At 42.4% G+C, this 26,478-nt stretch overlaps 3 protein-coding genes across 5 annotated transcripts; 1 reads left to right on the forward strand and 2 right to left on the reverse strand.

The window, feature by feature from the left end:
- Positions 1-46: 46 nt before the first annotated feature.
- Positions 47-4,582, reverse strand: LOC109513526 (probable ATP-dependent RNA helicase ddx6). Its single transcript, XM_019866039.1, has 12 exons — positions 3,930-4,582; positions 3,735-3,839; positions 3,382-3,511; positions 3,135-3,281; positions 2,929-3,023; positions 2,708-2,830; positions 2,217-2,345; positions 1,570-1,686; positions 1,371-1,434; positions 1,189-1,290; positions 230-449; positions 47-120 (listed from the first exon to the last, which is right to left on the reverse strand). Exons 1-11 carry the CDS (start codon positions 4,170-4,172, stop codon positions 235-237), a joined length of 1,470 nt encoding a protein of 489 aa, XP_019721598.1. The 5' UTR covers positions 4,173-4,582; the 3' UTR covers positions 47-120; positions 230-234.
- Positions 4,583-5,625: 1,043 nt separating this feature from the next.
- On the reverse strand, positions 5,626-11,454 carry lipea (lipase, hormone-sensitive a). 2 transcript variants are annotated; one of them, XM_019866056.1, is made up of 11 exons: positions 11,361-11,452; positions 9,593-9,843; positions 9,232-9,516; positions 9,012-9,102; positions 8,775-8,920; positions 8,456-8,641; positions 8,171-8,323; positions 7,930-8,074; positions 7,482-7,709; positions 6,837-7,228; positions 5,626-6,353 (listed from the first exon to the last, which is right to left on the reverse strand). In XM_019866056.1, the coding sequence occupies exons 1-11, from the start codon at positions 11,374-11,376 to the stop codon at positions 6,153-6,155; spliced, it is 2,094 nt and encodes a 697-aa protein (XP_019721615.1). In that variant the 5' UTR covers positions 11,377-11,452; the 3' UTR covers positions 5,626-6,152. The 2 variants fall into 2 exon arrangements, with proteins under 2 accessions (XP_019721615.1, XP_019721614.1); XM_019866055.1 differs by having other exon boundaries at positions 9,012-9,516; positions 11,361-11,454.
- Positions 11,455-15,360: 3,906 nt separating this feature from the next.
- On the forward strand, positions 15,361-26,292 carry LOC109513642 (sodium/hydrogen exchanger 3-like). 2 transcript variants are annotated; one of them, XM_019866215.1, is made up of 16 exons: positions 15,361-15,884; positions 20,996-21,298; positions 21,510-21,670; positions 22,130-22,208; positions 22,287-22,464; positions 22,556-22,776; positions 22,858-23,060; positions 23,159-23,248; positions 23,322-23,392; positions 23,476-23,605; positions 23,678-23,823; positions 23,952-24,075; positions 24,170-24,343; positions 24,874-24,928; positions 25,019-25,105; positions 25,189-26,292. In XM_019866215.1, exons 1-16 carry the CDS (start codon positions 15,554-15,556, stop codon positions 25,503-25,505), a joined length of 2,670 nt encoding a protein of 889 aa, XP_019721774.1. In that variant the 5' UTR covers positions 15,361-15,553; the 3' UTR covers positions 25,506-26,292. The 2 variants fall into 2 exon arrangements, with proteins under 2 accessions (XP_019721774.1, XP_019721775.1); XM_019866216.1 differs by lacking the exon at positions 15,361-15,884 and adding an exon at positions 19,812-20,258.
- Positions 26,293-26,478: the final 186 nt, after the last annotated feature.

A 26,478-nucleotide genomic window follows, 5' to 3' on the forward strand; every position in this document is an offset into this window, starting at 1 on the left:
GAAGGACCAAAATAGGGTTTGACGCAAATAAAGATTTTTTTTTTTTTTTTGTGGCGGCTGTGAAAATAAGTGAGATGTTGAAGAGGTGCCCGAAGCCTGTGTGCAAAAGCCTGCTGTGTCCTGCAGGGAAGATAAAGCTTTGGTTACAAAGATGCTTCTTGTGTACGCACTTTAAAAAAAAAAAAAAGAGAGAGAGAGACTCAAAGTCAATTCAGAAACATGCTCTCACCAGCATTAGGTGTGGTCCTGCTGGTGTCCTGATCTTTCTTGGACTTCCTCCACTTCGCAGTCACCGGCGGAGGAGTGGAACTCGGCCACATAGAGACCCTTATCGATGCTGCCGGGAATGGGTTTGATGTCGGTCACCAGTTGGTCCTCGATGGTCTTAAGGTTGAAGCGGTCTTCCGATGTGATCAGGTTAATGGCCAAACCGAAATGACCGAACCTCCCTGAGAACACAACATTTCTTTCATCAGGTGCACTACAGCAGTGTTTTTCAAACCCTGTGCCGGAGGTAAAATATCCAATTTGTATGCCTGTGTGGTCTATCGCCCAGAAAGTAATTATGTAGTACCCTCCCATACCGCTAGGGAGCAGCAACAGCTAGCCAATTGCCTCGTGTTTCGACCACTAGAGACAAGCGAATTTGTGCCGCATGATGCAGGACGACAGTGAAACAATAAATATGAAAAGATTATAAAATACTTTTTTTCTTTGTGCTCATTTGATTCCAATTCAAGCTGTTATCACGTCATTCTTCAATGTTAAAATCGGTTATAGTAACAATATAACATGTTAATTGTTAGAATAAGCGTTTTTTTCTCTCTCGAATTTTCAGCTAAGTGGTGTGCCGCGAGATTTTTTTTCAATGAAAGAAGTGTGCCTTGGCTCAAAAAAGTTTGAAAAACACTGCACTATAGCATACGATCCAAAATGGCCTTGCAGGTGCATATGAAGGTCAGTGGATCATCGGAACTTTTGCTGGCGGTGGAATGGGGAAGTCTCAAATGTAACTTAGGGTGATATTGACACATGTCGTCATTTTTTTTCAGTACAACTTGTGTTGGGGGATTAAAAAAAAATAAATAAAAATAACTTTCTAGTGAGAGGAAAGGGACTTAAGTCCACCTAACATAACACTCGAAATATAGTGCAGGATTATACTTCACGGGGTAGTAAAAACAATACCTGATCTTCCAATACGATGGAGGTACGTCTCTGCATTCTTTGGAAAGTCAAAGTTGATGACCACGTTCACGGCCTGAATGTCGATACCCCGAGTGAAGAGATCTATTGCAAGGCGGTAACAGTTATTTCAATTGAAATGTCCTCAACTGAGAAATTGTTGAGGAGGAACTTTAAAAGCTTACCGGTACAGACCAGGTTCCTGCACAGTCCGTTTCTGAAGTCATGGAACACACGGTTTCTATATTCCTGCAAAGATAATAACACACACCAAAATCATTTGGCTCCTTTGAGCTTCTTGTGTCATGTGTATTTGTGTTAAAAAAAGAAATAAAAAATGCCAACGGCATCCAGAAATCGACGTTAAGACTAAATTGTGCCAACCTGCATCATCTTAGCGTGGATGTAGAAGCAGGAGTAGCCCAGCTGCGTGATCTTCTTAGCTAAGAGCTCCACCCTCTGCGTGGAGTTGCAGAAGATGATCGACTGGTTGATCTGGAGCTGCATCGGACAGAATCAAAGACAGCACATGTCTCTTCACCTTTTCACCTCCTTAATTGTCTAATCATAAACACCTCCTTAATTGTCTGATCATGAGCTTGTCATCTGCGCACTGCGCCACACGGGACAACTGGCCAGCAGCTCGCTGGAGGCGACAGTGTCAGAGCTGCATAAAGGCAATGCTGATGAATGTTAATGAGAGTATAAGGTTTTAGAATTAAAGATTTAAGTAAAAATGTGCACTATAGTCTTTGTCTCAAATATGTAAAGTATAAACTGTTTCCATATTTTAAACATGCTGGTACCCACCACCCCTTACACAAAAATTCCTAGGGGTGGGTGCAAACCCTATTTTCGGCGGGTTTTTAACCGCGATAAGTGAGGGATCACTGTATACACCTGAGGCCAAAAGTACCTACTTTCATTTAACCCTGTCAATATGACAAAGTTATTCAATTGAGCATTGACACAAAAGGTGCCCATGACGAAGACACGCGAGGTTCAAAACTTTGCATTTGAGCGTTACTCACCCTGGAGAAGAGTGTGTTGAGACAATGCACTTTCTGTCTCTCTGTGACGTAGGCGTAATACTGAGTAATCCCCTTCAGCGTCAGCTCCTCCATCAGGTTGATCTCATACGGTTTCTGCAGGTAGTTGGTCTACAGCAAGCACACAAAAGAGGGAATTGAACAATGGCGACTGAGGGGTAAAAATGCACAGTGACTTGGATTTATTTGCCAGTTGTATTTGTTTTGTGTTTTTAAAGCCGATAAGACATCCAGAAAAATGGTGGCAGGGGAGGGAAAAAAAAATACACTTTGGTAAATGACACTGCAGTAGATGAAGCGTCCAAACTATTAAGCCTGTAAGTGAGTGCAGCACAGCTTTAAGAGAGCATGCAGCGCCAAACAAGACTGGGCACAGAGAATGAACAGCTTGGTTTGCACAGTGAAGCAGCGAGTGCCAACTGGCCGCGAGCCATCAGGCTGGCTGAGTCGTGGCGCAACCGAAGACGACTCACCATGAATTTTTGCACACTGATGGGGAAGGTTGCAGAGTAGAGCAGGATCTGCCTATTCTTGGCCAGGAAGCTAATGATATCTTCGATGAGCACCACAAAATCCTGAGACAGCAGCTTGTCAGCCTGAGAGGAGGGAAAACCATTGAAAGCACAAACAGATTTTGAGGGGTGCATGGAAACGGGGAGGCGAGCGTGTGTTTTGTTCAACACGGTGCACTTACTTCATCCATCACCATCATCTGCACTCGATCCACTCTTGCCACTCCTTTCTGGATCAAATCCAGAATCCTGCCAGGCGTGGCAACGATGACATGCACTATTATGGAAAAGGAAAGACAAATGGGTTGAGTTCGGACACAACAAACAAAGAAACGTGGTGCATCCAAACAGTGGGGATTCAAAAACAAACAAAAAAAAGACTGCTCACCGATCTCATCCAGGCGCATGATGTCATCTCGTAGGTTGGTTCCCCCGGTGGTGGCCATGACTTTGACTCCTCCGAGGTGTTTGCTGATTTGAATGCAGATCTGGCTCACCTGCAGCGCCAACTCTCGAGTTGGCACCACTACCATTGCTACGGGGTACAAATTTGGAAAGTTGAGGGGGTGGGGGGGATTTCTCAATTTTGTAAAAAAACAAAAACAAGGCAGGCATGAGAACTGTTTTGCTCTCACCTTGTATATAGTCCTTTTTAAGGTCTATCCTTTCCAGCAATGGGATGAGATAGGCTCCACTTTTTCCTGTTCCATTCTTTGCCCGAGCCAAAATATCCCTTCCAGACAGCGCAATGGGAATACTCTCCTCCTGCAAAAATGAACTGTGATATAATTCGGGACAATTGCAGCATGAAAAAAACTGTTCTATCCATCTTGTAATATTGCAACCAGAGTGCTGCCGTAGGTTCATGGAGTTGAAATTAACAAACTGTCATCTACAGCTCGGACCAAAAAAATTTTAAAAAAGACTTGAGGTCAACCCATTACAGACAAGCCTATCCTGGATCATAAAAGCGTTTAATGAAACATACCTGCACAGGAGATGGCTTCTCCCAGCCCATCTCGAAAATGCCCATCAGAAGTTCTCTTTTGAGACAATAATCTTCAAATTCATTCCCCTTAGTTGCTGTCACATCCTATGGAAATAGAAAACAGAATACATGTATTGAAGACAACAAGCTTTTTTTAAGTTTGAAAGTTTAAGATGTAAGGTATTTTTCACTCACTGAAGTTTTGACCCTGGTGTCTTTCGGAGGGAGCTGGAGGCTCTTTTTCCAGTCGTCTCCAAACTTAATGGTACCTCTTGCTTGGGAGGCAGTACCTGCTTTCTGGGTGGCACCCAACACTTTTGGTTGAGTTGAGGATCCTGGCTGGACTGAAGCTGGTTTGGTCTGTCCTCTGAGCTGCCCGTTCTGCTTGTTCAGTCCCATGGCAGGCGGGTCAACATTTTCTGTTCTGGCGGTAGCCATTATTGTTTATTTTTATTTTCTTTGCTTTTGTTTAGTCAGATGTTCCTTCGAGGCTATGTTTTTGCCTCTTAGGTTTTTCTGACAAAAATTATCTTCAAAATGTAAAAACAAAAGATTAATAAAGCGTTAACAATGTTTTCTTTTAAGTCAACAGCTTAATAAGCAATCAACTAATGATATTTACATGTGCACACATACGTGCATTTTGGTCCCTTTTAACAAGAGTGACCAAGTATAAGAAACACACACACAAAAAAAAAAAAACACTTTGTACAAAAGAAACTCTTCAAAATGAAGAGATAGTTCCATTAATATACTTGCTCACAATATAGAAAAATTATACGTGAACAAATATTAAATGCAGCTCAAGTCCTGAAATAGAACATCTAAGGCAATCTCTGTACTTTGGGGGATAATTTCTTCAATACAATCTTTGTTCAGAAAATTTGTTTTTACACAGAACAATCCAAACAAAAAAAAATTCGGCCCCTTCTAATCCTCAGTGCGTGTTTGCGTCCTGCCCCAGCTGGTTTCTGCGTGGACACCACACGTCTGGAGGTCAAAGTGTCACTCGTGGGAGTGTGACCGTGATCAAGGGGCTTCCCAATCAAAGCCAGCCAACCACTCAAAATGCGTCACCTGAAAGATGTCCAAACAGAAGGTTTTTGGAATATGCAAAGCACACTAATTCGCCCAGAAAAAAAATCGTTTCCAATTTAGTTTAAGCGCGGACTTTTTTAAAAGTGCCATTAAAGTTATGTTTGTGTCAGCTAAACCATTTGTCGTTATATGCTGCATCGATGTTAACAAATTTAATGTGGCTACTGTTCTTAGACGAATCTGGTTACAAAGCTAACCAGCGCGTGTGTTAGCTTGAAACAAATACAGCAATTAATTTTAGATTTGTGAAGCAGACTTTATGGAGTACGTGAACAAATAAATATTAACATTTTTTCGTTGTCGTTTTCGTGGCAGGCATTACGCTGCTAATTTGTTTTTAACCAACGCAATAAAATGTCTCGGCAAGTCACCTAATTTCGCACACGGCGCTAAAGTTAGCTCCGAGCTAACCAGCTAGCAACAACAGATAAAGGAAGCGGCTCATAAACAGGACAACACTTACCCCGGTTCGCTGTTATTTTTAAAACAAACACAGCATCTCCCGTTGCTCAAAATAAACGATTTAAGCAACACTTTCAGTGACTGAAGTGTACTTCAAATAAATCCCGCCTACTGTTTTTTTCTTTTAAATCAACATGGTCGTTTTCTTCTTCTTCTTCTTCTTCTTCTTCTTCTTCTTCGTCTTCTCTTCCTCGTCATCTTAGCTCTTGCTTCTGTTTTTCGTTTGAGTCATTACGACGCTACTGACACCTGCTGTCAAAGCAGAATACTGGAAGCATCACGGGGAAATAAAAAGTAACTTTCACAAGATTGCCAAATGAGCACACAAGAATTTCGCATTTTTTGATTTAATAAGGCTTTAAATATTACACTGTAATAAATATTAAATATGTACAGTCCATCACATTACATGCATTGTGATTTCCACAAAATTGTTCACATATTACATAATGAAATAATGACTCCGTAAACTATTTTGTGTTTAAGTAAACCATTAATCCACAAATGTTTGAAAAGCGAGTGTCCGTTCAAAGTACTGTACATACAGTACATATCTTAAAAAGGCACTAAAAATCCGTCAACTACAACATTTACACGACACCAAACAGAACCTGCAATTCTGTCAAACGCTAACAATGGGGAAACACAACAAATTGTGTTGCCATTGTTGATGATAAAACTAATGAGAAAAAAAACTCCTATGAAACTGCTCAGTGACTGACAGAAGAAACTTTTGGACATGAATTTAAATTTCACTCTTAAAAAAAGAATTGTAAATGGATTCTTTTCATTTCTTCCTTCTGAAAAGACTCCTAAAAATAAGTGAATCGCAGTAATGTATCGAGTAATTAATATCTTCTAGTTTCCTTGCTGAAAAATCTCGCTTATTTTCTCCAGGCAGACTTCTGCGGCCAGTTCTGTCTCTTTCGAGAGCTGAGACAGGCTGAGGAAGCCGTGCGGAAGGTCCTCTACCACTGTCAAGCTTACAGGCTGGCCCATGTCCCGCAGCTTCTTGGCGAACATCACAGAGTCATCCAGTAAAGCATCCAGAGCACAGGCCTGTGTGGAAACACGCACAGGTCAGGAAACAAAATCAAGTCAACTTGCTGCGGTAAGCGAAGTAAATAAGGGGAAGCAAAACATTTTTTAAAATCACTTCTGGACCCTCTTCGCAATGCTGCCAACTGAAAATATTATTTGAAAGGGGTTTCTCTATGCCTCCTTTCCCTACCCCCTGCAAACGTAATATTTTGATTTGAAATCAATTCAAGTCGCTAACGATGATATCAAGCTAAAAATGACAAACATGAAAAAGAAGAAAAAGACTGTCGATAAATGATATGTGGCGACGTCACATCCATTCAAAGTACCCCATGAATGGAATGGCGATGCCAAGCGAGCTGGCTGCTTTCAAACTCGGCCTAAAATCTGCTACGTACCTTCCGCTGAGAAATGAATTGTCAGACGAGAGGCACAATGCTCTCGAAAATAACGGATGCGGTATTGTTCACAAAAAGGGAATGCGGAAGTTGTGTCTCTCACCACTAAGTGAACAGGCGGCAGACCTCGTAGAAGGCTGTCGGGCGCAAGCAGCGGCGACACAAAAGGATTCCTGATGATCGGGCAGGATGTCGGCTGAACGACTGCATGGCATTCGGAGCGCAGGGGCTCAAAGCCCTCTGGGTAATCCAGGTAACATTGGGAGTGAAGAGGTGAGGTATGGTTTAAATTCCTATGTGTGTCTCTGCTTGTGGATTCTCTGTGTCTTGATGCTCGTGAGTAGGCTCCGCTTGTGGGCCACATAGGCTGGAGAAAGGACTGGATCCAGTTGGAGGCTCCCTGGGTGAGATCACTGAGCAGTGCGGTTGTGTCCCTCCCCAGAGCCCTGAGACTGTTGCCTCCCACGGCAGGCAGTGCAGTCTGAGAGTCCACACCTAGGGGTAGAGGAGTGGTAGGATGCGATTAAAAAAAAAAAAAAAGCAACAAATCATAAATCATGGTACATATTTTACATAAGTGAAAGCAAAGATTATATAATTACCCTCATCCTACCATGGTACACCTCATGTCCATTTACCCAGTTTGCACACAAATATATTGTCCATTTTGTTTTCAGGCATCATCATTAAGCCCTCTCGGGTTAAATGACGTGTGAAAGAACACGCGTCTAATGCCGCACGGACCTACCGGCATAGGCGTTGAGGCACTTTGCAAGAGCACCAAAGGGTAACAGCGGGTCAATGAGCGTGAGCAAGCGGGAAGGCGAGGCGTCCGTGGTGAGCAAGGTGGCGGGGTAGGCCGCCATGATGCCGTCGGGGACTCGGATGCCACACGTCATGGCCTTCATGGACACGGTGATGCAGAGGTTGCCGCCGGCGCTGTCTCCTGCCAGACAGACGAGCTCGGCTGTCGAACCTGGAACACAAACATCGGGAGTTTATTTTGACAAATGAACATATATGAGAGAGAAAGAGAGCGAGGCATCAAGATGTACACCACTGGCACTGTACTAAGTACTGAGTGAGTTTTAATAATAGTTTCATCATGAGTTGGGCAAGAATCAAAAACTAATCATGAATGAAAGAGAACTTCTCAAGACTCTTGTTTCCAGGGATGACGGGCGTCATTTACTAACCAAGCAGATGGCAGTTTTTCAAGGCCCAGCAGTAAGCGTAGAAACATTCCTCAAGAGCCCGAGGAAAGGGTGCTTCGGGTGACAGAGAGTAGTCAACAGAAAGAACAGGGACATTCAATCGCTTCGACCAGCTTCGCAGATAATTCTGACACAAAAGAAGACACAGGAAGGTTTGAGACGGACAAATGAAGTGGTACGCTACACGTCGGGGGAATCGAAATGAAATCGTGAGGCGCTGTACCTCATGGGATCTGGATGTCTGCGCCACAAAGCCTCCTCCGTGGAAGTGAATCAGCAACCACGGGGAGAGGGGTTGCTTCTGCACCCAGGGGAGATTGGAAGCAGAGACAGAGGGCGGATCGCCGCGAGAAAAAGACAAGAGCTCCTCGCTGTCCTGCAAAATAATAAAAGACGCAAAAGCTGCGCTCGCTTTCAGGGTGTTGAAGCCATCAACGAACAAGAAAAGTCCCACAGTGACAGTGTCTTTGTTTTTTTTTGTTTTTTTTAAATCCATGCCATTTTTCACCTGCCCTTGTCGAATCTCGTGGGAGATGAGGCGCATGTGGACTGGGCCAGGGCCCCAGTGGGCCAGCGGAGGTGACACGGTAGTCGACAGATTTGGGTCCGATGCCAGTGGGAGGCGTAACGGAACCGGAGGTATCGTTAGTGTGAGGTTCAACTGGACGGGGTAGGAGGCTATTCTACACAAGCCCTGAAGAGAGAACCGGAGCAAAACAGGAAATACATTGAAACTCTCACTTGGACTTCAGGTTTAAAAAAAAAACAAAAAAAAAAAAACAACAATACTCGGAACAATAAGGATGAAAACATGTGACCCTGCCTACTGTTAAAAGCTCGGACTCTGTGATGTTCCAGAAGGATTTCCAAAACTGCATATCCAGGTTCTGAGTAATGCGTTCGAATTCGGCGCCGCGCAACTCTGGATCAATGACGTACTTCCCTGATGTGAGCAGAGACAGGGCGGCTAAACCTGACAAAAGAAGACAAATCAGGAAAGACATGAGCGCATTGAAGATGGACCGTTGTACAGAAACGTATCGGAGGTCAGGACCAAGACTCACCCAGCCCGGACTGCTGTTTACTATAAGTTTCACCATATGAGATCATGCTAATGACAATCGTCTGAAGGAACGGACGAAGACTCGGCGAGAACTGTCCAAGGGAAACAATGCAAGAGTTTTGCTTCAAAAACGTGCGAGCGAAACATTTCTTCAAATCAATTCCGTAAGTCTGAAGATTGGTAAACATCTTCGCGGAAGTGTGAATTTGTCGCCGGCAGACCTGAAAGCCCAGACAGCGGCCATAGAAACAGGCTTTGTGCATGGAGCTGTACTCCTGCACGTATCTGTGGCTCAGGTCGAGGTCCTGCAGGGAGTACAGCTGGCCAAAATCGTTGTCATTGATCAGCCGCTTGGCGAGGTAGAGCAGCGCTCGCAGTTGGCAAAGGGCGCTGCAGTAGGCCTCCATCTCGGAGGCGTTGTGGTCCGCTCTGAAGAAGGCGCTCTTGTGATTCGAGGCAATGTAGCGAGCCTTGTGTAGGATGTGCAAAAGACACGACTGCAACACCTGAAAGTCGCATATGAAAAAAGAGGCGATAGGATTGACTTTCCCATTTGGCATCAAATGACATTTATTTCCATACCTTGATCAGGGTGCGATACCCATTTCCAGGCGTTTGCGCGTCAAAGTCGTAATGGTGGTAGACGGCGATGAAGCTGCCGATCAAAGGCTCGATGGCTCGAGCGTGTTCTTGAATCTTTTTCATGCACATCACCAAGCGTTGGGTCACGGGGCCGTGCACAAGATCGGCAGCGGCGTCAGAAAAAGTGGAAATAATTTCTTTACACGCGGCCTCCAAGGCTGAAAACGCAACCTTGAAATCCATGCCGGAGGCTGCGGATCAGAGAGAGACAAGAGAAGCTAATAAAACTTTAGCCTCATTTATATGCGTCTTTCGAGCTTGAGGTAACGTCACGTGATCACTGTGTGTCTTGGAAAAAGTCGGGCTGTTAACCTTTGGGTGAAAACACACGACTTTAATGATCTTTTTGACAGCAACAAGTCACTTCTTGGTTTTTGACAATAGAGTTGTTATCTTGTGAAGCTGGAGGGAAGCACTTTGGAACGAGGCCATTATTTGCTGACCCAAGGGGAACTAGCATCACACTTTGTTTTAGATTTTTGAAACAAATTTCATGTCCGAATGATGCTAGCAAAACAAACACTTCATATGTTTTGGATTTTAGAGCATTAGTCAGAAAAATAATGTGAACCTTGAACTGTAGGTATTTGATTCATATACTTTATTTATAATAGTAAGTGTGTCATGTAAAAAAAAAAACAAACACACAAACAAAAAAACCCTCACTGTCGTCTGTCATGGAACTGGATGAAAAATAAAATATAGTTTTTGAAGGTGCTGTACTCATGAGTCTGGAGAAGACCATTAAATGTTTCCAAGAGCACTTGATGACATAACACTTGGTTTGATGGGTTCACCGGTCAACAATTTTAACTGCATTTTTTCCCCAGTGATGTAACGAAATGATTTTTACGCTGAATCCGAATCTGCCCTCGTTTTTTTCTCTCGAACATCGGGTTATATAATATGTCATATATTTAGTAATTGCATTGCACTAGCTTTTATAGGTCAAACATAAAAATGAATATATCTTGAAAGCCTAATGCGCAAGAACAAAGGGCAGCCTTGAAATCCACATCAAAAGTACAGTTACATCAAGTCATCTCTGATTAAAATTTGCTATTGGCTAGTGTAATTTTCTTGACTAATCAATTTATTGATGAAAGTATGCACACTGAAAGGAGAAACAAACAGAACTTGAGGATAACACGTTTCCTGTGAACCTATGACCAAATGTTTCAAATACACTTTGCTCAAAAATTATTGTGACCCAGTTTAACCAATTCACTGTGTCAAAAGAGAAGCAACTTGAAAAAAAAAACACGCACACAACAACAACAACAACCACCTCAGTTTAATTTCACTTGTCTAATTCTTGTTCTATCTCTCGGATCTTTCCAGCAAAACGCCCTTTGACCTCAAACTCATTGTCAGAGCCCGATATCACTTTCCGTTCTCACCTGTTTTTCTCACGTGTCAACCACATGAGCAAGAAGCATTCCCGGGTCGACTTTTTTTTTTCTCGATTACTTTGTCTCGAAAACACAATCACAATGCACCAAGCATGTTAACCAACACTTCCACCACCAGATGAGGAAGCCTGTTGCATGGAGCGAAAACTTTGCCGGCTGCCCGGATCAACAAGTTGTTTCATAACGAAGGCATGTACAACACCGGAAGGAAGCAACCCCATCACGTCTGTGTCAAGACGTTCCATTTCCGAACCGGCTTTGGTTGGAGAAATGAGCTGAAGTTTGGTTTGACTTACCGATAGCGACAGGCATCCCTGTTTGTTCCTCCTCAACGGGGAGTCGGTGTGCTACAGCTCGCCCAGGGAATTCTGGGTAACGTCATGTGAGCTCCCTCCCAGCTAGCATAACAAACCGCTAACCCAGATGTCGCCAAGGCATTACTTACTGGATTATCATCGCCATCAAAACTCACGACAATCAGACACACTTGACGATATATTTGACGACCGCTCCGACTACTGCTAATAACACCGAACAACATTTTTTTTTTACAAAATATTTTAATCAGTGATGCAAGTAAACTTTTCTACAAATGTTGTTTACACTGATTACACTGATTCCGTGCACATCAGGTTTACATCATCGTAAGAATACGTCATATAATAATAATAATAATAATAATAATAACAATAATAATAATAATAATAATAATGACTAAATTAATAGTAAGAGAAAGTAATAATAATATGTTAGATAATAATAATAATAATAATAATAATAATAATTATTATTATTATAGTAAAGTAATACTGTAGTAAGAAGATGTCATATAATATATTATTATTATTATTATTATTGTCAAGTAATAGTAAAAATCTGTGATATAACAATAATAATAATAATTCCATCCATCCATCCATCCGTTTTCCGATCTGCTTATCCTCACAAGTGTCGCGGGAGGTGCTGGGGCCTATCCCAGCCGTCTTCGGGCAGTAGGCGGGGGACACCCTGAACTGGTTGCCAGCCAATTGCAGGGCACATAAAGACAACCATCCGAACTTACATTCACACCTAAGGAAAATTTAGAGTCTTTAATTCACCAAGCACATTTTTGGGCTATGGTAGAGGAAACCAGAGCACCTGCAGAAAATTCACACAAGCACGAGGATGACATGAAAATCCATGCAGGGAGTCCGTACCCCGGGTTCAAACTGCCAAACTGTAGAGCTGTGAGGTATATTTGGCCCAAATAATAATCACAATCATAAACCATGTAAGGGAGAATGATTGATTCAACTGCATCAATTTTTCCCGTCGAGCATCTGACTATTCTATCTTGCGTAAACAGTATGCACTTGTATGCCAGCTCATTCAAATGACATCCAATACAAAAGCTGTACTGTATTCTAAATTCTGCCTTCAGAAATATGATTATGCTCACTTTTAAATAGCACTATTAAAGGTCATGAATGACTTTATCAAATCCAAATCTGAAATGACATCACTGCATGATTTATAATAGCCGAGTGCATTCAAATGACATATTTTTTAAATTCTGCTCTGGTGTCATTGACTTCATCCAAATGACCAAAGATTCAATCCGAGCGAAAGGATTACATTTGAAGATTATACTTGATGGTGTGCATTTCAAAGGTCACCTTAATGAGCTTGGTGTTGCTTCAACATGACAATGACTGAAACTGTCAACTTGTAAACACAGGCCTCCATTTCGACTGGTCTCCATGCAGGTGGCAGCCCGTCCAACAAACGCTACTCAAGAATTTGACACTGTCAACAAAGTAAGGGAGACCTTTCCTCATCCGATGCATGAAGGTTTGGAGGAAATTCCTTTTCATTTATTCAACCAAGTTCCGCGCAAATACTGTCCCTCAACTCATTACGTTTAAAGATTAACAATAATTACAGTTATCTTGATTAGTCCCGGAGGAGAAAAATGGTTGTCCAGGATTGTTTTCTCAATAAAAAAATAGTAATGGTACTTTCTCGGGCAAACGGTAAATCAATTACAGATACAGGAAGTAGTTCTTCAGGAAGTTGGGACATTCCATCTATATTCCACGAATTCCAACAACAGTATATCAGAGAGCAGCTGCTGTTTTGTCGGCCAATGTGATTCAGCCTTTTTCCTTCCTCACGATGATTTGTGGTTGGTTTGCCAAGCAACGTTTACTTGGTTACAGGTACTTGAGTAACTTTTTGGATCAATTGTACATGTTGGAATAGATTTAATAGTTTATTTGAATCTAGGTCAGCGCATGCAACATGTAACGCACTCCCGAATAAAACCAGCTGTTCAACCACAGCATGTGTATGCAAATGACATTTCGTACAACGTCATCGTACATGTTTGAACTGTCTCTCTGTAGAAAGGATCGTGCATGCGCAAAAGGAGAAGGAAGAACGGCAATTAGCAATGTGCGAGCAACATGGAAGACGTACATTGGCAGAACGTAAATCGCTTTCGAGTAATGCAACACGTGTCAGCAGAGAAAATTGCCTGACCACTCTTTGCATCATTTGCGGATTTGTGGTCGGTTAACATTTCTTCGTGACTCTCTGTACTCATGTGATGATGTGCTAAATGTACATTTTTCTGATTGTGGCTTGTTTGCTAGAGTGGCTCCAACGACCAAAAACAAATTCCTTGAGTGTGTTTTAACATACAAGTCAAATAAAGATGAAAAAAAATCTATACATATATTATGGCTTCAACCCTTTGAGGGAAACCAAAAACAAATATCTTGAGTGTGTTTTAACATACAAGTCAAGTAAAGATGAAAAAAAATTCTATACATATATTATGGCTTTAACCCTTTGAGGGACAGCGGTTACTACAGTGGACAGCTTATCATGTTATTATTCTGTCCAACGTGTTACTAGCTCTGACTTAACCTCAGAGGTTAAAACAATCGCCTGATGACCTCTGACCCCAGACCCACATTTTTCTCTGCAGGTCAACAATCGCTGCAATCGAGTTGACTCATAAACTGTCAACAGAGGAGGCGTGCTAACAGCGTCCCGTTGCCCAGCCAGTACGATGATGAAAGAGAACACCAGCATGGAACTGAGTGTGCCGCTCTCCGCATGGCTGGATATCTTTGACTTGAGTTTGATGTAAGTTGGCTGTCTGAATGATATTCCTCCACCATGCGCTGGCATGTAAGCGCACATACAGTTCATCCACCGCATTTTTTTTTCTTGAATTCACTACCTTTTCATTCATCAGCCTTCTCAGAAGTTATAAATGAAATAAATGGTCGAGCAGGAAAAGAGTAGCAGTCGTAGACTCTCGATGGCAATAAAATTTATATGACAGGATTTCATCAAGTTGTACTTATCACTTAGCAAATCGTTGCACGTGCAGGAAACAGCAGGAAACAAATATTGCAATTTTTATCTTGAAACAACCTTCCCGGTGGGGATTTTATGTGTTTGATTTGTATTTTTGGAACACTGTTGTGCAATATTGGATTTCTGTTCTCTTTTTCCTCAACTGCGGGTTCCTTGCAACCTCAAGCGAATGGTCTAACGAAAACTGATTCGAACCAGAAAATAGGATTTGCTTACAAAGAGTCGAATTGAATCGAACCAAATGGCATCATTCCACTTTTAATTATTTTTTTTATTGGAGATGAACACAATTGGAAGGGCAAGGTCAATTCATTTGGGTTTCTGAACAAGAGATGAAAATGAGACAAAAGTTTAGCTTTTATTTTATGGTATTTCCATCTTGATGTCTTCAGCAGCAAGTATTTTTTTATTATTCGGTCTGGAATCTGTTTAACACCGATTAACACAGAGTCTTTAACACAGAGTAAAGCAAAACTTATCGCATATAAAATAGGAAGCCAAATGACACACTATAAAAAGTGGCCGAGTGGAGCATTTTTAGATTTCTCCAACAAACTGGATTTTATTTCCCAAACTTGGAAGTTATAACAATTTTGTTTTTGTTTTTGGAACAAATCAAGCTACGAGTCTTTTCCAAAAATAGACATGCAATAAATCTCACACAAAGAAGGGAATTCAGACATGTAGGCAACTTCAAAGTCCGGTTTAAAATAGTAGTTAAGTTATACAGTAACTTAACAACTATAACATGAAGTGAAAGAAGCATATAAAGCGTCTGTGGCAATAAAGGAGCGATGAAGGCACAGAATCTTCTGTCGAACGAAGTGGATGAACTCGCTGAGCCAGGAAGAAAGTGGGAGGAGACAGACAAGCATCAGGTTGGGCTGAGGCTCACCTGCTGTAAAAAAAAAAAAAAAAAAAAGCAGGATCCTTGACTGACTGCTGAGCCACAGGGGACGGCCACCGTGCTCATGCCAGATAAAGATGTGGACGTATGCATGAGAGCAAAGTGAAAGACGGCTGAACTTCAAGCAGGAGACACCAGAGACAATACAGAGAACCAACCCTGTGCTTCACTTTTGAAACTTTGTTTTGAGATCGAAACAATAAAAACGGCATGGCAACCCTGAGGCGGATAACACTTTTACTTTGTGTGTTATTGATGGTTTCCCAAGGACGCAGCCTGCCCGGCGCGGCCCGCTCCGAACACAACGGACATGAGACTGAAACGAGCAGTGATCACGGGACGACCTCCTCAAGTCCCCACACAGAGACGGGCGATGTGACGGATTCTGGTCATGATGTGACGGGAGACAGTCACGGTGAAGGTGGGGGTCACGGTGGTGGGCCCATCACCACTTTGCCGATTGTCTCCTGGAGGTGGAGTCACGTCTCTGTCCCGTACTTGGTGGCTCTGTGGATTCTGGTCTCCTGGATCTGCAAACTCAGTGAGTCAGTTTGAATGTCCGCTGTGTGATAAAATAAGGTGAAAGGAAGGTAACGCAGCGATGAGAACATTTTAGTGGTGAGAAGTAACCATGTAACAAATGCTTCATTGTTGTACTTAGGTCAAATGTTCAGGTATCTTGACTTTACTTGAGCATTGTTTTGTCTCCTTTTACTTTTATTCGCTTTATTTTATTTTTTTTGAGAAAAGAAAAAAAAATCTGTAATTTCCATTCCTTAATTTGACAAATCACTCTTGTTACTTCTTTTAACCCTTTCATGCACCCTGTAACCTGAAAACATGATAAGCTGTCCACTGAAGCAACCGCCGTCCCCGAAAGGGTTAAATTTCCACGGATGACAATCTGACAAACTGTAAAATAGATTTAAGGAGAGTGGCATAAAATCTACTTGAGGCGGAACGATTAATCGACAACTAATCCATTATCAAATTAATCGATTTTAAAAAATCTAATATTGTTCAAACGCCCAGAATTTCCGTTTCCTGACAATAAATATACCGGTAGTCCGATTTCTGTAGTCCACCATGACATCTTTGTGTTGAGTCAAAATAAAATTGGCTTTTATTTTGGAAAACCAGCATACATATGTGATTGTATTCATTCGGATTGAAGATCTCTGCTCACCGGTTTGTATTAGACGTGATCTGTTTCAATGTGTCATTTGCATGTTGCACCAGGTTAATCAGATGATCCGTTTTAAAAACGCGTGACGTGATTTATTAAAATGGAGTTGAGCTGTCGATTGAAAGAAAACTTTGATATCGGGGTTTTATTGAATCCTACTGTGGGCTGTTGTCGTGTTTTGACCCTCTTCTCAGGTAACCAGCATATTCGAAACATCGAGTTTCGAATATGCAATCGCGCAAAGTATTATGGTATAAGACTTTTTGGCATCAAGTGATCAGAGTCTTTATTTTTGTGTATACACCACAACATGGGAAGCACTGTGGACACTGTCAATGATTGCATTTGTGTCCGTGTTTGTGTACGCTTCATGACACATAAATAAGGGAATGCGGTCTTCCTTGAGGAATATGATGAAGGATTTGTGCGATGTCGATTAAGACAATGTTATTCTGTGGATGCCCGGCATGTAGTTGTCACACGTTGCAACATACTGTGTTGTGATGTTTTTAGGTGCTTATCACGGATGGATGGTACTTCCGTTTGTCATACGGTTAAGAACAACGTGACCCCCCCCCTCCCCATTTGATTCCAGTTTCATGAGAATGCGTGGAATGGGGGTGTGGTTTGGCCGCCTTATCTTTCAAGAAACTACCGTATAGATTGAAGTATTCCTGATGAACACTGGGCCCAAACATCAACAAATGCACACACACCCTCATTGTTGACTTTAACTCACTCATCCTCACGGGTTGAAAGGCGGACAATGACGCCAATTTTTCCCAGATCTAGTTTCCTGCTCAGGGATTTACAATGCTTGCTTTCTTTTGGTACTTCACATTACAGTCGAGTCACGTTCGGGTGATTAAAAAAGCAAACACGTTTGCTTCTGTTTTTTTATTTGGTAGTGTGGTTGAGCGTACTGTATTCCTAATGACTTGTTGAACCCTTTCATGCACCCCGAAAGCTGATAACATGATAAGCTGTCCACTGTAGTAACCGCTGTCCCTGAAAGGGTTAACTCCAATTAAAAGAGAGCATTTATCCGAAAGAATCCACAATGATGCTCTTTTCCGGGTAGTCTGTGATAAGGCAGCGCGTCACCTTCGTCATTGATTATTTCCTTTGTTTGTTTTGAGCAGCCATCAAGCATGCTGAACTACTTACCCACTAGCCTATTGATTGCTTTTGTTCTAATGCAGATAGGTCGCACTTGGAGCGCTCCATCACTACCGCCAAAAATTCCGACTGACTCCTTCGGCTTTCCGTAGCTTCCAACTCCCTATTTTGTTTCGCTTATTTACGTTTTCTAAGACTGAAAAAGTGTTATCTCGATCAGCAATCGCTTTTACAACCCACCTCGAGTGCACAGTGTGTGATTCATGACAAGCTGAACTGTGATTCCCGGCACACTTCACCTTTACTAAATGTAACATGGTGACCCATACCGGTAGCTCGTATTGCGCAGTCAAATCACAGTAATCTGATTTTACAATGCACATGCAAGATCCATTTATAACTCCCTAAACTGTCTGGATAATTGTCGCTATTTTCAAAATGATTGACATGATCCGGTTAAAGGACAGCCATGATCCTGGAGGATTTACGATCTCGTGAGTCGTCAAGGCTGTTGCGCGAGTGTGCAGCCATGAGAAAACAGCACGATTAACGAGAATCGAGCGTCACGAATGTTGCAAATAAAAACGTTAACAAACGCTTCTGTTGCAGCTCCGAAAAAGGAGAGCTGTGGTGTTGGTTTTTAAAACGGATACTTTATTAACGCTTTTCACAGTCTCAACAAATACAGCCACGTCCTTCTCCATCTCCGCGCCTCCTCTTCATATTCCGCTCGAGAGGCGTTCAAAGACTGCCTCTGAAAAAACGTAAATTAACAAATACTTCAAAGACACTAAGAAAAGCATAAAAAAATGTACGAAAACAGAAAAATCAAGCGAGGAAATCACAAAATAAATTCCATGGGGGGTTTGTGAACACACAACAAAGGAATAATTAACACACAATTCTGAGAGAGTCCAGTCTCCTACACTTCCATCTGTGAGGCAGTACAAGTCTACATTGCAGCCACAAACAACAGTGAACAGTATTGAATCAAAACTGACTGAATAAACCTCTTGAAGTAATCGATTATTCGTTGATACAAATCGATATGATGTCATTTAACACGTAATTAGAGTGACACACCTGCGGGAGAGCTCGCGTGTCAAACTATCAATGCTTTCCAATGAGGCTATTGTGCCTTGTCCTGCGCAAACAGGACGGAACAATCGGCCAAATAAAACCTCCAGTCATACGGCCACAACTTGCCCGAATCAGCGCTTTGTGAAAGAATAGACGATGAACTCGTACATTATACGGAAAGGAACATGCAAAGGTCGGAGGATGCAGTGTTGGCTAATCTATATTTCGTCAGATGTGCACATGCACTGCGACATCAGAGCTTCTTTCCCGACGTGTAGTAAAAGAACAAAGCAGGGACATTTGTGGTTTTTTTTCCTCACTTTCAGCTCATAAACTTCTTATATGGAGGGTTTTTTTTAAATGTGTGCTTACTGTACCGTACATACCTGCATCCGGTGACTTTCAAAATGTGGCAGGATTTCCATTTGCGGTCCGCAAAATAATCACCGAATGAACCCTTTCATGCACCCTATAACCTGATGACATGTCCCTGAAAGGGTTAAAAACAATTCAAATGAACAACATTTCAAACATTTCCTCAAAGCTTGTCTTTCAATGTGAGAGAAAAGTCCGACGTGTTCTCTTATGTCACCTGTTTTGCACTAAATGGTGAAAAAATGGTGAAATTGTGAGCATCGCTGAGGCAAATCACAATGCTCATGTTCGCTATGACATTCTGATATTTATTTATTTATTTATTTGGTTCTAATTTGGTTTTCCAAATACCACTTATCCTTCGTTTTTGGGCACGTTACCTAAAAGGGAATGCTTTAACTAAAGATTATGCAACAGCGGTGTCAATCATTACTCGGCCCAAACCTGCAGGATGAAGCCATTGGAAATGTTGGCAAACGCATCCGGAGCTATTCATTGAACATCAATCAAATTGCCGGTAACACTTTACTTAATCCTCCACTCTGAAAGTGTCACGGTAAACGTTGACGCATGTGAGCATGTCACACATTTGAGACCAAAAAACGAGGTGGTGGGTGTTTCAAAATGTGACTGAATAACTGGACACCTTTTGTGGATTTCCGTTACGCTCTGTTTAATTCAACGCTCAACTTTGGTCAGAGAGGAGATACGGAACGTATAAAAAAGCTGAGTCCGGCATTCGGCCCGCTCTGTCGCCGGACTACAGGAGGAAGAAGGGATCCGTAGCCATATATCGAGATCATCAAGAAAAAAAGGGAAAATAAGCGTGACGGACTGTCTGACTCCTCTTTCAGTGAACTTCCCTCACATCACGGGACTTTGTCATCTTTTGAGAGACTTTTGGTATTTTCTTGTCCCAAATGGAACCACGTGGACATGCACCCATTTGGCTTCTCGGGTCAATACTGTTGATTTGTTTCATCCCCGGGGTTGCGGTGGAGAATGGCGACCATCAAAATTCCGAACCCGACGCAAGTGAACACGGCCACGCTTCCAGCATCACCGGAATACCCGTCGTGTCTTTTAAGTGGCATCATGTGGAGACCCCTTATCTGATCGCGTTATGGGTCTTGGTTGCTTTTTTGTCAAAACTGGGTATGTCATTAAAAAAAAACCAAACAAACAAAAAAACGGTTGTTCATAGAAACATTGATGGAAAAAGAACAGGGGAAGATGCAGCCTTCATTTTTAATGATTATAGACGCTGCAGGCGGCCCGCTGGTCCAGTGATTAGCACGTTGACCTTACAGTGCAGAGGTCGTGGGTTCGATCCGGCTCTGGCCTTCCTGTGTGGAGTTTGCATGTTGTCCCCGTGCTTGTGTGGATTTTCTCCGGGTACTCCGGTTTCCTCCCAGATTCCAATTGCTAGGATTGGCAATCGGCTATGAAATGAAATCCCCCCCCCCCCCACATAAAAAAAGCTTTCTAATCCTAACGAATGCAACCCCACAACACAAATCATCCCCACTGACATAAATCAACATTGTGAAATGTGCCTTTTTCACAGGTTCACTGGGCTTGATTATTCAGCCATAAAGTCAAGGATCCTTAACCAAACGTCTATTTAGTTATGCAAAGATATTTCTGGGCATTTATATACGCAGCCACCATGGTTAATGATATGCCCAGGGCAAAAAGTTCAACAGTTGATGATTTGCAAATTTTGCAACCGCATTCAAGTTTAAGTTTTAGGATTTTGTTATTTTGTTTGAGTCTGAACGCCGGTCTGGCAGGCAGAAGAGTGTAACATTTTTAAAAAGTTGATTTGAATCGAGATTGTAAATAATTCCACAGACTCCCTTAACCATTCTCATTTCTTTTCGTTTCAACAGTAATTGAGGCCAACCATCATGTGACGAATATCATCCCGGAGAGCGCCCTGCTCATTTGCTTCGGGTTCATCCTCGGCGGGATGATCTGGGGTGCGGACAAGGTGCAGACCTTCAAGTTGACCCCGACCGTCTTCTTCTTTTACCTGCTGCCTCAAATCATCCTGGATGCGGGCTACTTCATGCCAAATAAGCTGTTCTTCAGTAACATGGGGACCATCCTTGTCTACGCTATTATTGGGACCTGCTGGAACGCTGCTAGCGTGGGACTCTCACTGTGGGGCTGCCACATGGGAGGAGCCATGGGTAAGAAGGGAAACCTTGGGTCAAAATTCGGATCCAACACAGGGTAAAAAGTAGCCATACTGTACGTATACTGCATATGCAGATCAAAGTTCCGACGTTAGTCTAATGAATAACTCAAAACTGAGCACAAGCGCTGATTAAAGTCCAACTGAAATTTAAAAACATTGTTTTGTCGCTGCAAAGTGATAATCTGTCCTCTGACCTTTTGCAGGCGATCTGGACATCGGGCTGCTGCAATACCTTCTTTTCGGCAGTCTGATTGCCGCCGTGGACCCGGTGGCCGTCCTCGCTGTGTTTGAACAGGTCCATGTCAATGAGGTCCTCTTCATCCTGGTATTTGGAGAGTCGCTGCTCAACGATGGCGTGACAGTGGTTCGTATGCTCTATTTTAGTACGACTACCGTGAAAGGTTTCTGAACAGGACAATGTTCCAAATTGTTGTGTAAAATACAATTCTGTCAATTTCTGTTTGTGGTCTCCTGGCACACATGCTAGCATGAAGTCAATGAACCATTCCAATGTGGTTTACGCACCTGCCACAGTAGAATTTGCCCTGAGTAAAATCATAAAGAAACTCAGACATCATCTCCACTTATAACCGTCAACCCTAAATTTGAACGTTTGCATCATTGACAATACGTACTCTTTTTGGGCAGATCAAAGTTTGTACCACTAAATGAATGATTATACTACTCATGAAATATGTGGTGTGCCACAAGGTTCAATGCTCATGCCCTTGTTCTTGTTGGCCAGATAATTTGTTCTGTTGTCCTGTATTTTATAACGCACCAAGTCAAAAGTAAAGTAAAAATCCTCCCTCTCTAACTTTAGGTGCTCTTCAATGTGTTTGATTCATTTGTCTCCCTGGGAGGATCCCAAATTGACGCTGTGGAGATCATCAAAGGAATAAGTAAGTAGTCGTCATCATATGACATGTTAGAATAATATTTATAATCTTTGAAACAAAACATTCTCCCTTTGTCTCCAGTTTCGTTCTTTGTGGTGGCATTCGGCGGCTCCCTCCTTGGCATGGTGTTTGGTTTGCTGCTCTCTCTTCTAACTAGATGCACGAAAAACATTCAGATCATCGAGGCAGGCTTCATCTTCGTGTTGGGGTACCTCTCCTACCTCACTGCTGAGATGCTCTCCCTTTCTGCCATTCTTGCGTAAGTGCTATTGAAAGACCACTTCGTTATTTTGTGAAGTTCCTACCTCTTTCCAGTCTCTCTGTAAATCTGTTGCACTTTCTCACTACAGAATCGTCTTCTGTGGCGTTAGCTGCCAAAAATACATCAACGCAAACATGGACGAAAGGTCCGTCACGACAGTCAGATATGCCATGAAGGTGCTCGCCAACGGGTCCGAAACCATCATTTTTGTTTTCCTTGGAATCTCTGCCGTCGATAAGACACTATGGGTGTGGAACACGGGCTTTGTTCTCCTCACACTTCTCTTCATCTTTGTGTATCGCGTCATCGGTAAGATTTTCGTTGCGTTTGAGGTGAAGTTTCCTAAATGTGATTGTGATAGCTGAAGACTCGCGATGTGCTGTTCAACAGGAGTCTTTTTCCTCACGTGGATCATGAACAAATTCCGGCTGGTGCCCTTGGAGGTCATTGATCAGATTATCATGAGCTATGGTGGCCTGCGAGGGGCGGTGGCCTACGGTCTGGCAGTGATGCTGGATGACAACAAGATTAAGGAGAAGAATTTAATGGTCTCCACCACTCTGATTGTTGTTTATTTCACTGTCATCCTTCAGGTAATTGTTTTATGTCTCCAAAAGACTTCTGCCAAAGTTCGGCCATGTTTTTTTTGTCCTCCATTTGACAACCCTGATGTTCTATCTTTGGGTTGCAGGGAGTAACTATGAAACCTCTTGTCACTTGGCTCAAAGTCAAGAGAGCTGCGGTGTGCGACATCACGCTTATCGAAAAAGTGCAGAACAAGGTGAATTTCAGTAAGGGTTCATTTTTAGCACCTGTCGGCATGAACTTTGAAGACTTAAAGTACTTGTTTTCAGGTCTTTGATCACATGCTTGTCGCCATCGAAGATATATCCGGGCAAATTGGACACAACTACATGAGAGACAAGTATGACAACATTTTGATTCAGATTTAACATTTGAACTGTTTGAATTATTTTATGATTATTATTTTTTTTGCTTTTGGCAAAGGTGGAGTCATTTTGAGGAGAAATGGATGTCCGGAATTTTCATGAAGCCATCCGCAAGGAAGAATCGTGACTATGTCTTTAAAGTTTTCCATAAGCTGAACCTTAAGGATGCGATGAGTTACGTGGCTGAGGTAAGCGACCTGAAGAGCATTTTTTTTTTTGATGAGCAAACATTAAAAAGAACAATTATGCCGTTTGCGCAGGGCGAACGCAGGGGCTCACTGGAGTTCATCCGCAATGAATCGGCATTTGTTGACTTCAAGAAGAAGTATGGGGAAAAATTCTCAGAGGTGATGCCAGATATCATGGCTGACATGGCGGACGATCGTGGTCCAGTGTCACCCATGGGGTGAGCCAAACCTTATCATATATATGGGAATATTGAATTATAAAGTCCAGGTTTCCTGCTATAGGAACCCAGAATATTTTGACGCCTGAACGTAACAGGACACAACTGTGATGCTTTTACCTTAACAGACGAGACCCAGTACCATCGGTGAGCTTGGAAATGCACGAGCAGACCATCAAAGGTGTGAGGGAAGCAGAGGACATCAACAGCCACCATCTACTGCAGCAGCACTTGTACAAAGGCAGGAAACAGGTAGCGACTTCTGTCGGCGCGGATCAAAATTTCATCTGGAGAATGAACTGTGCACTGAGTGACTCACGTCCATCCTCAAAAAAAAAAAACCCAGCACCGGCACAGGTACAGCCGGAGTCATTTTGAGGTCAACAAAGATGAAAATGAGGTGCAGGAGATCTTCCAGAGGACCATGAGGAGTCGTTTGGAGTCGTTTAAGTCAGCAAAGATGGGTGTCGCTCCGCCGAAGACGATAACCAAGCACCAAAAGAAAGACCAGCAACAAAAGGTCAAACAGGGTTGTGTCATTCAGTTCTGGGCATGTATTTATCTTTGGCTGTATAGAGTGTCGGGCTGTACATTTGGTACCTGGGACTTTAGTGGGTGGGGACTTACCCAACTTAATCCACCGCTATCACAGTTTTGCAGTTATAGAAAACATATCACCGTATACAAAAACGGACTATAACAGCCACGGAGAAGTAGTGGAGACAAGAAAGAGAATAATAGACTGTTGGCATACAAATTAAGACAATTTAGACCAGCAAAAGGCCATCCTGGCCTGGCCAATCACCATCTGTATGTCAAGAACTTCTTCTATATTGCAGATGCCATCCAGAAAATCAACAGATAAAAGCAAAGGAAAACATACAACCGTATACAAAAATGCACTATAACAGCCACGGAGAAGTAGTGGAGACAAGAAAGAGAATAATAAACTGTTGGCAAACAAATTAAGACAATTTAGACCAGCAAAAGGCCTTGCTGGCCTGGCCAATCACCGTCTGTATGTCAAGAACTTCTTCTTCTATATTCCAGATGCCATCCAGAAAATCAACAGATAAAAGCAAAAGCTATCATTCTGGTGATGAAGGTTCGTATCAGAGCTCCACACAGCAACAAAATAAAAATAATGAAAATCATACGTAGTTCCACGTGACGTTTACAACATCTTTTGTTCTAGATTTTGAGTTCTCAGAGGGAGACAGCGCATCTGGCTATGAAGCATCAGGAGACTCACTCGCCATGAGGGTCACCTACAGAGTGGGAGGTAAAATGAATCCATCAGCTCAATTGTTTTTTTGTTTCCACACTTGGGGGGGAAAAAAACTAAAACATTTTGTCAATTTCCAGCTGGTATTGAGAATCCTGCCTTCATGCCAGAGCTGGACTATATGGCGCCCATGCAGATCCCACCGTGGTTAGCCGAGGCTGAGCTCGATAGCGGCATGGTGGCCCCCTCGCAGAGGGCCCAAGTGAGGCTGCCGTGGACACCCAGCAACCTGCGGCGCCTCGCCCCGCTACGTATCAGTACTCGTTCCACAGACTCCTTCATGCAAGCAGATGCACCCGCCACACAAGAGAGGGACGAAGATGAGTTTCCACCACCGTTGACACCACCGCCACCGCCGCCGCCGCCACCTTCTGACAGACACGGGGGTCACATGTAGCCTTCCCTCATCATCTCCTTTAACTGCCAAAAGACACAGAATATTACCTCAGACTTTGCACTGGCTCCACTAGAAATATTGTCAAGGGAATGTGTTTTTTTTTCTGTGAGACTGGTTAAACTCAACCCCATTATAACCTTTGTACTCTTGACACTTGGACCCAAGTAACTCCATCTTCACCATTTGCTAAAGACGTGTGCGAGAAGCATGCATGCACATTATTTACCGAGCATGTTAATGCATACATAGTATCAGGTGAAAAATGAAATAGGGCATCTTGACCAAATTGTAAAGACATTTTTGAAGATATGTAATATGTACAGCTTTTTATTTATGAAGATAATCCATTCAAGTAAAGTGATGGGAAGGCTTCAATGTAGCATTAAATACATTTTTTTTTCTGAATCTAAATTGTATTTCAACACACCAGCCCATGAGATAAAACACGAATAGCAAAACAACTAGCTGCCTTAATGATTAAGGGATGTATTTAGTTTTTCAAATGTAAGTTTTTACACGAGGAACAATCACATGGGGCTAATTGTTTGACAAACAAACAAAAAAATGTCTAATTCTTCTTCTATTATACTTTTTTTTTTCAAATGTAAAATATGCACCGTGGCTCTTAAAAGTGTGGGAATAACTGGTCAAGTGTACACTAATAACAACCACATAGGGCAAACTGTTTGTGAGATATTTGTTTTGTATATTTTTCCCTGGGAAGGGCCGTTGTACCCCTAAAAGTACAATCAGGTTCTTATTAAACAATCATGTTTTGAAAATAAAATTGTTATTATTGTTATTATTATTACCAGTTACAAGTTTTCACCACTAAGGGGAGCCAGAGGGCACCGATTACCAGTCAACGTCTCCGCGGAACAAAATTAATTACTAACAACCGGTTTTACAATTCTGAAATTACTTATCTCGGGCGATTCTATAACCATACTAAACCGCATTTGACTATGAAATA

Source organism: Hippocampus comes, unplaced genomic scaffold, assembly GCF_001891065.2.
Source record: "Hippocampus comes isolate QL1 unplaced genomic scaffold, H_comes_QL1_v1.1 scaffold50, whole genome shotgun sequence".
In the NCBI taxonomy this organism is placed as follows: domain Eukaryota; kingdom Metazoa; phylum Chordata; class Actinopteri; order Syngnathiformes; family Syngnathidae; genus Hippocampus; species Hippocampus comes.